This window comes from Etheostoma spectabile, chromosome 24 (assembly GCF_008692095.1).
Source record: "Etheostoma spectabile isolate EspeVRDwgs_2016 chromosome 24, UIUC_Espe_1.0, whole genome shotgun sequence".
Taxonomy (NCBI): Eukaryota; Metazoa; Chordata; class Actinopteri; order Perciformes; family Percidae; genus Etheostoma; species Etheostoma spectabile.
Genome location: NC_045756.1, coordinates 6,075,050 through 6,087,615, shown reverse-complemented (window position 1 = coordinate 6,087,615; position 12,566 = coordinate 6,075,050). Strand labels below are relative to the sequence as shown.

The 12,566-nt window shown below is 39.4% G+C and overlaps 1 protein-coding gene across 3 annotated transcripts in view; it reads right to left on the bottom strand.

Moving 5' to 3' along the window:
- Positions 1-12,566, bottom strand: part of LOC116674158 (interleukin-1 receptor accessory protein-like 1) — a 264,381-nt gene that overhangs the window by 118,370 nt on the left and 133,445 nt on the right. For all 3 annotated transcript variants that reach the window (XM_032506682.1, XM_032506680.1, XM_032506683.1), the window contains 2 exons: positions 4,637-4,823; positions 3,093-3,246 (listed from right to left, as the gene is read on the bottom strand). In XM_032506682.1, coding sequence (XP_032362573.1) covers positions 3,093-3,246; positions 4,637-4,823 — 341 coding nt within the window. The remainder of the gene's footprint in view (positions 1-3,092; positions 3,247-4,636; positions 4,824-12,566) is intronic.

The window sequence follows — 12,566 nt, the reverse complement described above, 5'->3', positions numbered from 1 at the left end:
TGCTGTTCCCCTTTACATCTACAGTATTCCATCAGTGCCTCTTTATCGTGCTATGTTTAATCTAAGACATCAAATGGGCCACCTCACAAAGAAGTCAGAACTGTCAAAGTCAAAACTCCAAATTTGAAATCAAAAAAGGAACGTCGCTTCCAATTGACCAGCGAGGGAGCTCATTATGATTTTAGTGGCGATCATTATAATCACATGGAATCTGACCTTTTGTCCCATTGCACTGCTTTGAGAGGGCCTGGGGGCTGTTGATAAAACAGGAGAATGACAAGCGTTTTGATAGTGAATTGGAATTGTCTGTGTGAGGTTGATGATAATATTACATAAAAGGTTCATGTATACTTATTCCAGATTTAAAAAAAGAAAGTATGCAGACGGAAAGGTCAGGTCTGAAAAAAGAAAGAAAAAAAAAGCCTTTTTCCACTGCAGGAATGTAATGAAATGTAACATAATGTGTATAATGTGTAGCCAATCAGGTTCTGCATCTGTTTCCACTGTTCTCTTGTCCTCACATCTTTGGGGACAATGTCCTGGAACTCAACATATGTGCTGCTCATGAGGCGATACTAAATGCAAGTTCTAGGTCCTTCAATAGTTACTAGCAGTACTGCAGATTGTGATTGGTCAAGCAAATGTGCCGTTACATGCCTCTGTATAGTCTAGGAAAAGAAATAATTTTTGAAAAGGATTTCTGATACAATAGGATTGTTAAGTACCTACAAAAGGCCTAATGTCTTAGTTTGTTAGAGCATTTTTTGTTCAGCTCTAATGTGCTTCTGTTTGTGTGTTGTTACTCTTTTTCAATTTCACACTTCTTCTCACTGGCCTCGATGGGTATATAATGGGGATAAATGGCTGACACTTTCCTAAACAATTGAACCCTTGAATGCTTGTTATCATGATTAATTGTGAAAATTAGACAAACTTGAGCATTTTGCACACACAAGTAATGACAATTACAGTGGAGTACAAAGATTCAATTTGAAATCAGTACAGTATAAGGTTTGGAGGGAAACTGGAAATCATGTAGACTTACAGGGTCTTGCATGATTAATCATTGATGAAAGTTCAAGGTGTTTAGGACAGAAAAGTTGTTCAAGGCAGTTTATGAACGCTTCTATATCTGCTGGTCTAAACACTATGCACAGAAGTTCTTTCCAAGAACAAAATCCCTTTTTTTACAGGACACAATGTGTTTCATGTCTAGTGATGTAGCAACGGCAGACAAAAATAGAATATAGATCAAAAGAACTGGATAGTTTGCATGATCAGTACAGCTGCCGTGGCTGCACAAAAGAAAACACTATCTACAAAAGCCCAAAACTTCAATAGAAGATGGAAAATAAATAAATGAATCCAAGATTCAGAGGAAAGCAATTCTGCCTAAAAGGAAAGCAACCAAGCCAAAAGCAGAATGAACACTGCCATCGCTCTCCAAAGATAAAAAGCCCTTTAAGTTCAGAACAATGAGAACTTGTATAACCCATTGTATCACACTGTATACATTGGTACCTTGAGGCAAAATTGTATCTTGAACTTACAGTAAAAGTCATATTTTAATTCCAAAGGCCAAGGGAACTTTATCAGCATGCATAGTGTCCCGGATCCATGAAATAACTGGCCTATAAAAATAATAATAATAATAATAATAATCTGCCTGCCTCTATGGGAATTTAACATAGGGGTGTGTAAACCTATGCCCCCTGTCTTTTAAGGTATAATATATATTTATTTATGATACATTATTTATTCACAAATAAAATTGGCATCCTTAAATTTCTTTTAACGAAGGGATTTAGATGAATTTCCAAAAAATGATTTTTTTATTCCTCGTTTTAGTCAACTTTAGCATGGGTTCATAAACCTATGAGCACCACTGTAAACAGAGACATATTCACACTTACATGTACAGGCAGACTGGATGTGGGAGTAAACACAGACAGGTGGGAGAGTATATTTCTTTCTAAAAAAAAAAAATCATAAATGCCATGGGACAACCATCAATCCTCTTTTGCCACTTGTTTTGAAATGTTGATTGTCTCTAAAGTATATAGAGATTAAGACTATTCCCCCAGGGTGACATTTTAAGGCTGGTGAGAAAATGATTTATGACTTTGCTGGTCCTTCACTGGAGTCCGTCTTTGTCTCTTTAAAGGGTCTATAAAGTGTAATCAAGTAGCAGTTAACAGCAAACTGTTTGTCTGACCCTTGCATCTACAATGTGCAGTGGCAGCTGCACTGAAATGCAACAGCCCTTCTATCCATCCAAAACCTCTTCACTTCTCTCACTTTTGTTTCCGTCTGCGTCATCCTGTGTTTGTTCGTATCCTTGCAGACGTAAGCCACCACAGGAGAAGTGAGCTCAGCCAAATGAGTCACGGAGAGGAGGAGCTGCTTTTGTATGAATTGTCCATTTGAAATCTAGCAATTGACATGACCGGTACCATTATTATTTTCAATCAATATTAGTTACTATACGTGCTGCTGTTTATTAATCAAAAACTTAAACAAGCATTTTTGAGAACATTCGGGACAATATCTCAAACTAATTCCAATCAGATAACAATCAGTGTCAATCTCTCACCCACTTTAAGTTCAGGCTTAAATGCTTCAAAAGCTTGAAGAAAAAGTGCTGAGGTGGCTCTGTGTGACTTCCACTTCTAGCAATTAAAGAAGCCTAGAAGTCACAGAGAGAGACAGTGATGCTGTAGACTGCAACACTTTGGCAAAAGGAGGGCAGCTTTAAAAAGCTCCAATTTAACAACCTCAAGCCACTTTTTCCCCCCCCAGAGCACAGCGACACAATCTGTCGAAAACCATCACCTGGCACAAGCCAGGAGCAACAATGCGGATATTCATTTGTGGAAATACCTTTGAGTTGAAATGGTTTCAATATAAATATGTTTGCACTGAGGCTTTCAGTTTACAGTTCGTGACATTCCTATTTTCTGTGGCAAGCACTGCGGCTCTCTGTATCTCTTTCAGTAAAGGACAGTGTTTAAACATCTTAACAAAAGTAAGCAGAGATGACTCTGCAAATAAGGGATTTCACAGCATTGAATAAACGTATACTTTTACTTTACCTGTGACGGACAGCTCAGTCGTCCTCCGTACCACAAAGTTCCCAAACTGTAATTCGCAGGTGTAATTCCCAATGTCATCTTCCCGTACTTCCTTGATGGATAGAGTGTCCCTCCTCCTTTCTATGGTTTGTCTCCACTGCTTTGGCTTGCATTCCTTTATTTAAAACACAGACCATGGGGATCCAGAATGTTAGAATAAAGTAAACATAATGTGTCACTGTTGGCTGTCAAGTGTAACCAATGTTTGAAATCAGCAGGAAACACGCCTTTACTTGACGTCGGACTTTATATTTCGTCTGAGCTTTAAGCATATTGAATGAAAATCACGGGATCGCATATCGCACAAACATCCATTTTGTCAGGATGCAAGTAATGTGTTTGTATCTGAACTTCAAGCTAACTCAACCAATCTGCGTCTGGTGAGGAGCTGCTGGCAGCTACGGGCGTTGTTTAGTTGTGTGTGTGACGGCCGCGACTGTTCATTCAAAATCACAATGGCGCATGTGATAGACAGATGGTTTATCCAATCACCTGCCACGTATTTATTTGAAAGTGTCTGTTTTCTAAATAGTTTCCAATGACGACTCCTCAGATGGTTAAGTGAGGTTACCGTTGATACTTGAAATGTCTCGTAATGAGTAATGCGTAAATGGTTGCTTGGAAACATTTTTAGTGCAACCGAATCAGAAGCATTTAAATATGTACAGAGGAAGTTAACTTTAGCATCCAAAGCTGGTAGATAACTTCCAAAAATAACTGTTTTTGACTGCTTTGATCATGGTGATCTCGGCCACCATTGCTGCCTATTACAGTGTTCTGTCTTAACTGAGATTTTGGGCCACAAAACACCTGGGGCAAAGGAAACTGGGGCACTGTGGGTTTGGTTTCAAACTGTGGTCCAAAACAGGCCTCCTAGAATCCAATCAGCCCCCACTGAAAAAGTGAGAGCCAATAACTGGAGGGTGTGGAGCCCACAATAATTATCTGCCATTTTAATTTGATTCTGTGGGAAACTGAAGAAGCGTTGTTGCCACCTAATCCAGCACACTTTAACGTTTGATAAATTGGCCCCCGAGCTTCACCTAACAGCGCTATCAAAGTGCCCTGTCGGACACGGGAGCTCTGGCTGAGTCAGTCACACTGTGGGTGTCACCATTCTCCGGGAGGAGGAAGAGAAAGTTTAAGGTCAAAACTGAGGAAACACGAGAAGTGTATTTACATAGTGAATTGATTTTTTTTTTTTCAGTTATATATTTATTTTGTTTTTACTTTCATAGATCAGAGAAGAGATAGCATTTGACGCTAATTAGACCTGAATATGGCTGACCTGAACTAGGTTACTCTTCAGATAAATGAAAGAACTTCCTGTGAAGCAGCTTTTTTAATTTGAAAATAAAAGTCCAACTCTACTAATGTGCATGACGGGTTTCAGGTGATAGACAAAACCCTTTGTTTAGACAACATCATGCTCCTCTGCATTTGAAGGGAAATTAAATCAATGATGATTATTTGTGCAAACAGCTAATGAAAAGGGTGTATCTTACCTTGTACCACACAACCTCAGGTTCCACTCCTGGCTGCAGATAATCCTCTATGCCCGTGCAGCTGATGTCTTTGCTTTTGCTTAGTTCTGCCTTCTCAAAGAACCTCATTTTGGAGTTGTAACAGAGGTCTGTGTCATTCTCCGCCACTGTGAGAGACATGGACACCTTCATGCAGTAAGTGGAGTTCCTGCAAAAATACAAAGTTAATGAATCAGTCAGAGAAATAAATGAGTCAATATCCTATTGAAGTCTTGCCAGATGCAGCAAACAAAAGCTGCCGGCAGTCCATCTCTGGCTTCACATAAACTCAGAGTCTGCGCTATTACAATCTCCACAAGGCTCATTCATTAGATTCCATGTGAATCACAAAATGTAGCAGTGGGAGAGGGAAAGAAACCTTCCTGGGGAAAGCAATCCATCATTTTTACAATTCAAGTTTTTTTCAAAGCAAACACTTTCCTTTAATGCTGAATGTTAAATGACCATCTCCAATATAACCCTAATCTGGACCATTACAGATTCTGAAAACTTTTTCTTATTCATTCAAGTATAAATACCAAGAATGAATAATGAGCCTACCTCTTAACTATTAATGGAAAACCATAATATATAATTTATACTCGTATTTGTACATGTGTGTGGGGCAGGGACACAGGCGGTAATATGGAGCAACAGCTCTGAATGTCAACAGCACTTGAAGATTGATTGATTCTTTTGTTTTCACATATTAGGCAAATACAGTGCGAGCTAGCAGAAAATGACTTGCTACATTTGATGTACTGTAACTGTTCAAGTCATATACATGAAGGAGAAAATTTATAACGCAAAGGGAGAGGTGTAAAATGCAAGATTACTTGTAATGTTTGAAGACTAAATGCTTGCCTGGGCTCACAGATACTGACGTGCATTGATCCACGGTGGAATAAACATTTCATTTCGCTGCTTGGTATTGCTGTATCCCTGCAGTAATCTGTGTTGCAGACATTTGTCTTCAAATACTTAACCAACCTGGGTTGAACATTCTCATGTGTTAATGCAGAACCATGTAGGAAACCGGATCTATTCTTGCACAGGAAAGCAATGCTTCACAGCCACATGAGAGGTAAAGATACAGCTGCTAAGCATCTACAGCTCTCCTGTTTGGTCATTAATTGGACAGCAAATTTGTGATTGGATCTGCTACTTGCTTAATTCTTAACAGAACATGGGAATCAATGGACACATTGATTCACCGTGAAAGTTGCGCTATTTAAAGGAGGGGAACAGAAGCAAAGGTCCTTGATGATCAATGCATTCAATAAGAGCACCTTTTCTTTGTTAAAAGTGGCTAATAATACTGTCACAATTGACAAGTCCCACAGCCTGACTGCAGCAAATCCCTCCTGGTTAAAAGACCAAACAAATTGGCAGTATTTAGGAAAATCTGATTGCTAATTTTCCAACCAAAGCTGGTTACACAAATTGAGCTGAACCAACAAACAATTACAAACATGTTAAATCCTTACATAATTGCACAGCATTAGTTGCCTCGTGGATTAGTACAACACACGCTGGTCTTAGCTACAGTGTCGGCAAACAATCCCTCGCCCTTCGGACTGGCCAGTGCCGCGCGCTCTGCTTACAGCGGGTGTGCCATTTTCATGAAGCACGGATGCAAATGTAACATGATGTGGAGATTATCAGAGACAACTTCTACCAGATGGACACCTGTGCAAATGAGATCCCATGGGAGCGCTCTCCTCCCTGTTAAATATTCTGGCCAGCACTTATAAACTCGCCTGCTGGAAGAGAGAGAGATAATTGTGTCATCTGCTTCGCATGAGTGATCGATGGTGTGGGCCAACACTTTGTCCTACAATGTCTTTCCAACATTTCACATCCATCACAATGCCTTTTGAGCCTGAAGAGCCACGTGATCTCTTGACTTTCTACTCAGCAGCTATAATATTCATAAAGCCTATCTAAAGAACCAAGCAGGATGACGATCCTACTGCTGCACTCACTACGCACTGAGCATTCAACGCTCGCGGAACATTCTACGAACTGCTGATACAGTGATAACAACCTCGGTAATACCATGGCATTAATGGGTGACAGTGTCTGTCAAATGTGTCAAACTGAAGGGGCTATGCAATGTGGTGGCAATGACAGATAGCATCCTGCATACATCAACCCAGAGAAGTGTCATGCCGACAGCTACTGTATACAGCTGGAGGGCAGGCAGAGGACTTAAGCTGCAATATGCGGCAAATGCAGTGAAATTATGTGCAATGGTCAGTTAGGAGTGAAGCAGCTTGCTGAAACAATAGTAATTGGCGCCATGTGGAACAACGCTGAAGTCTCTCCTTGTGGCAAGATACTCATGGGATTTAGCAGCAGTTAAATTCACCGGTTAATGTATAACGTTTCTATTTTTCAGAGCTAGATTGCTCCTAACCAAAACTATCCACCATTTGATACATGTTTATTTAATTCTGTTGTTGTCATTTAATCTACCCCACCAGAGGATGAAACCAGATGGAACCTGCCCTCAACCTCAGCAGCTTTTCACTCCCGATATTAAATAAGAGAATCCATGGCACCTGCGGGGAAATGAATGAACTTACTTAATGAATTTCTTAATTAAAATAACTCCTCTCTAATAGAAATTGTATGGTGAAATAAATGCTGATTACTCATTATAGCTTACTTTCAATGAACAATAACGTTCTCAGAAAATCGTCTCATCACAATGCGAGAAATCCAAAGGTTGATGAATGTAACCTCGACATAATGTCCTTAGAGGGCAGCCAAATAAACCCACCCCAGATAGTAGGCCTAACCCTTTAAATATTTGATACAGCACGTTACCAATGCTGTACAGTAACAATAAAGTCTTGACTGAAGATAGCATTAGCATTTTAATAGGAATGACCAAGGTTTATCTTAATGCAGCTGTCATGCCATGAAGTGATAAAATAACAGAAATGTTATTGAAGTAATTTGGTGTATATTTCGAAATGGCTTTTTCTAACTAACACTGTGAAACTACATTTACAATAACTTAAATGTCTACAAGAGGCATGAAATGAAAACTACTGAAATATATATATATAAAAAATTATATATGGCGGCATCCCAACTGTCTCATTTGCTTAAACGGTTTCTCTATGCAAGCAGGCACATCCTCCAACACTGAAGCTTTATATAAAACCGCATACATATTCCTACTGTAATCAGGGCATCTGGCTCAGTAGAGATATTGCTAGCATATGCCAAATCATTACCATGTCCCTGAGCAGCACACTGGATGTGTACAGTATATACTTGTGTGTGTGTGCGTGCGTGTGTGTGTGTGTGTGTGTGTGTGTGTCCCTGCGTACACATGTGTCTCTACAGTGTACAGCACCCCCTAATTGTATGAGAATTCTACATTTTCAATGCCATGTTAAACTTAGTCACTGAGTCAGAAAGAAGCCCAAACGGACTTTAATTCTTTTTATGATGGTTGAATGTTTTGTATTGAATGGAGTAATTAAGTGGTCTGGGTAGAAATAGAATCTTTGAAGTACACCTAAGCATTTCTTTTCCACACAATCTTTGTGATCAGATGTACCTGACAAGTCTGGCTACACCGTTGTCACTACATCTAAACACATGTATACAGATGGGTGACAAAAAGAGAAGATAAAAAAAAAAAAAAAAAAAAAAAAAAAAAAAAAAAAAAAAAATCAAAAATGTTTTTTGTAAGTGGCAGGATGAACACCACTGCTTTTAAAAGAAATTCCCTCATTTGGTGTTTGATGATGGTGGTGGAGGCTAACGCGTTATTCCAATATCTTCATTTGGTGTTCAATTAGGTTAAACTTTGGTGACTGAAGGCCATAGTATACAATTCACAGTATATTTTCATACTCAAACCCATCTTAATTTGTATTGTTTTTCAGATCATTTATTCAGGTTTTTCCCTTTAATTTGTCACCCGATTTATGTGACCCAATCCATCTCAGTATTAATTAATCCTTAATCCTTTTTTAAGTGTGTCCTGTTTCTGTAGAGCGCAGAATAAGTCTGGAACTGCTGAAACTTTCTATTGTTTACCTTTATTCGGCATCATTTTGTACCAGTGTGTAGCAAAAGCTAAAGGAAATCACATCAACAGGGGCCAAAGTATACAAGTGACATCACTGGTCCATCTCGTAGCCACTTGCGTCAGCAGATACCTGAGATTAGATCGAAACGTCAACTAGGCCTACGTCAGGATGTCAAGGGCAGATGTAAAAACAGCCAAGATCTTTCCTGAGAGCACACACCCACTGCAGTTAATGCAGCCTGGCATGATTGGATGTGCCACGTCACTTTAGAGACGGATGTAACAATGGCTTTAGACAGGCAGGGAAAAAGTCTGGTCAACATCAACTAATGGCTGAGTCCAAGACAGGTTCAGAGTCCAAACTGGCAAAAGACTAAAGCAGGCCTGAGAGGTTAGAAAAGTGGTGGTGATACTGAGCTAGAGGCTGATATTGGACTCAATTATTCATTTAAATACAGTATAGCACATGTGCATTACATCAGCACCCATGACTACCTTCTCTGTCCACACCAAGCAAAAATTAACCCAGCTCAAGATAGGGCCTGCCCAGTAATCCTAAATCAGTATTTTATGGTCCAGGCATTATTTATGGCCAGAGCGAAGGTCCTAGTGAGCAGTGGGAAGACTGGGGCTCCTACCTGTAGCGCCAGCTCATAACTCACCTGTCAACTCTAGCACCAAGGCCGGATGATTAAGCACCCCGGCTCCCCAAATCTGACTGTGGGCCAACTTGCTCCTACTTAGCCTCTGTCTAAGACTGTGGCACTTGTCTGCCATGCTGGATCAACCAACTCCTGCCTCAATTATAATCCATACAACCTCTCTCTCTCCCCCACCCTCTGCTTGTGGTTTGTCTCTGTCCCCGCTTCCACTCGCCCTTTTTCCTCTCCTGTCTTGTAGTACACAATATCTCAGAGAGGAACACACACCTCTGCAGGTAATTTAGTTTTGCCCTGCTGTGAAAAACACACTCCTGCACCTGTTTACACACTTGTATTCGCACATGCACGTACACACATAAAATATACAACGACAGACAAGCAGCATCTCTGCATTGTGTGATATGTAATAGTCAACACTACAAAGAAAGAATAGCTTTCGAAGAACTTCCTTACAACTTCATATACAGCATGGGATCGATCATGCAAAGCAGCGTGTGTCGTACTTTAACCTTAATGTCTACTTTTGGTTACTGAGAAGAAGATTATCTTGAAGCTAAAGGAAATTACATCAATACAGTAGGCGTAAATGAGTCTGTGGGTTTCTTTTTAAAAAAAAACAAAAAAAAAAAACTTTGTGACTAGAGTAAATGTACTGGTAATCCATGAGAGGAACAAATTAGGGTAGCGTTAGAGACTTTAAGTACACAAACGAATAGGGATTTTGTATTCGGACTGGAATTATTTCCAGTGAAGACCACTGAAGGACCCCACAGTCCCAGATCACTATCTTTAAAACTACTGTTCTAAATATAGACAATGCAGTACATAACACATTTGCAAAAGCAATCATCTCATCCCCCAAAAAAACTACCTTAACCACTACCTTAACCCAATGACATATTTTCTAAAGAGATTCCTCCAAGCTTTCCCGTGAGTTGAATGTCTCAAACTGACAGTAGCACTTCTTGTGTTCAAATGCATTAATCTGTCATTTCCAACTGTGGTTGATGCCTTCAGGGAACTCATTTTCCATTCCGAAACATCCTCCACTCATCATTGTACTAGCAACCTGATTTCATAACAAGGATAAACAGTTTGTCTCCACTGTATTCTCTTCTAACTCTGTCATGACCTTATTCATTGGTCACCAGGCCCTCTGGGTGTAATGTATGTGCAGCCATAGTGCTATGCATATCGAATATAAGCAGTCTTTCACTAGCAATGCTGCTGCAGGAATGGGCTGTTGCAAAGAGGGTATGGGCCATATCGGTGAAAAAAATGTTAACCAGTCACAGTCGTTCCACGAATGAGAGATATGTGTTGTTCTATTGCAGATATACATTTTTATTTTTACCTCTTTGGTGCAGCAAGTTGTCATCACCTTTTAAGTTGATAAGGCATACTTGCAACATTATTATTCATTTGGAGTTGTTTCTGTTGACCCCACTCTTCCTTTGTAGTAGTGTACAGGATAGAGTATATAAGCTGTTTATTGCAGAATGTTTATTTATTGTGAAGCTATAAATGACCTGATAAATTAATACATTTGCTTTTGAAAAATAAATTTGTCTTTTTACAAAAGCCAGTCCAATAGTGATACTACATTGTCAAATGTTTTACAATCTATAGTATAGGTTTATTTTAAATGAAATAAACACTTTCTTTTAGTTTTATTAAAGATGCAGTTACGGTCCCACATCCAAGGCATGTTCATATTATACTCTCACCCTAAGGTTTCAGGCATGCTGGGAGCTCTCTCCTATATATTACGGTTTGACTGATAGCTGCAGTATTGCAGACGTCTCTGTTGAAGCCCCGCTGTACACAGTCCAGGGGGAGAGGGAAGGCAGGAGAAAAGTTGGCTGTGGTGCCAAAGTGATTCTGCTTGGGGAATGGTATTTCTGACATTTGTCTGGCAGATAAAAAAACACCATCAGATATGAGGAAGAGAAGGTCAGTGTCCCTCCGATCAGATAGCGATGGTTTGGCATCTTGTTTGATGACTTGCTCTGCTCAATGTGGACCAAAAAAGCCAAGAGGTTGGCTACACGGGAAAGCAACACTGAAGACGTGACTGAATAAAACCCCTCAGTTGGGATGTGAAAATTCCTAACCTGGGCGTTATTTTGTAGTCAATCTTACGTAGGAATAAAAACCCTCCAAATATTGCGTGTGTGTCTAGAATTACCAGTAAATCATAAAAAAGGGGTCATATGTGATCTTATGCTCAGTTGTCTTGGGTATTCGTGCAGATTGTGACAACTGATTTGAGTCAAGAGGTCTTCCAGAATAAAATCTCCACTGCTAACCTTCTCCCCCTTCGCTCCCTGTAGCCAGGAGCCATTTGATCTTGGCTTAATCAACTGGAATTGAGCATGGGACAAATGTCGAATCAGAAGGAGCGTGAAGGACATGCAATGAAATTGGTTGAGACCGTAATGCAGGCACATTTTGGATCAAATTTATATTCCAATTTCTACGAAGAGTACCACAGTACAACAAGCATCAAAACGAGCATATGGGGCTGGTTACAAATCAGAAATGTAGGCCAATTTTGCAGCGAAATTTAATAAATACAGCTGATACCCATTCTCCAAACTAAAATTCAGTATTTTGATTTGTCCCATGAAAATACCTATCCCCTTTCACATAGTTACTGGAAACCCAAATGAGGTATCTCGTTGTTGTTGCACCTTTTATGAGGAATGTTTAAATTTCAGTGTTTAAAAAGATTGATAAAATTCGGTATTTCCATTTCCATGTATAGAGAACAGAAACTTGTCTACCAGATAATGGTTCTAACAAGGACAGGGATTATAATTTAAAATATTATGTGTCTGTTTTAGAAACACAGTAAGTAACACAACTTTTCAGTTTGGGCTTAAAGAATTGCCTGGAAATGAAAGTATTTCAAAATGTCAATGAGGTTACCTATACAAAATTCTTTGGAAATACTAATGTTGATCTTTTACTTAGAATAAATCAATGTTATGTCTTCCTCACATTGACAGAACATCTGGTTTTCCATAATATGTTTATTGTGAATCAATGTGAGGGAGCTGAATTTCTCTTTCCCAGCATGCTAAATATGTGAAGATTAAAATGCTGAAATGTCCAAATCAAGCAGTGCAGAAATGGAAACAAAGCACTACACTTAGAGCGAACGTTCACAGATGGCCATGGGTGAATTTTAATG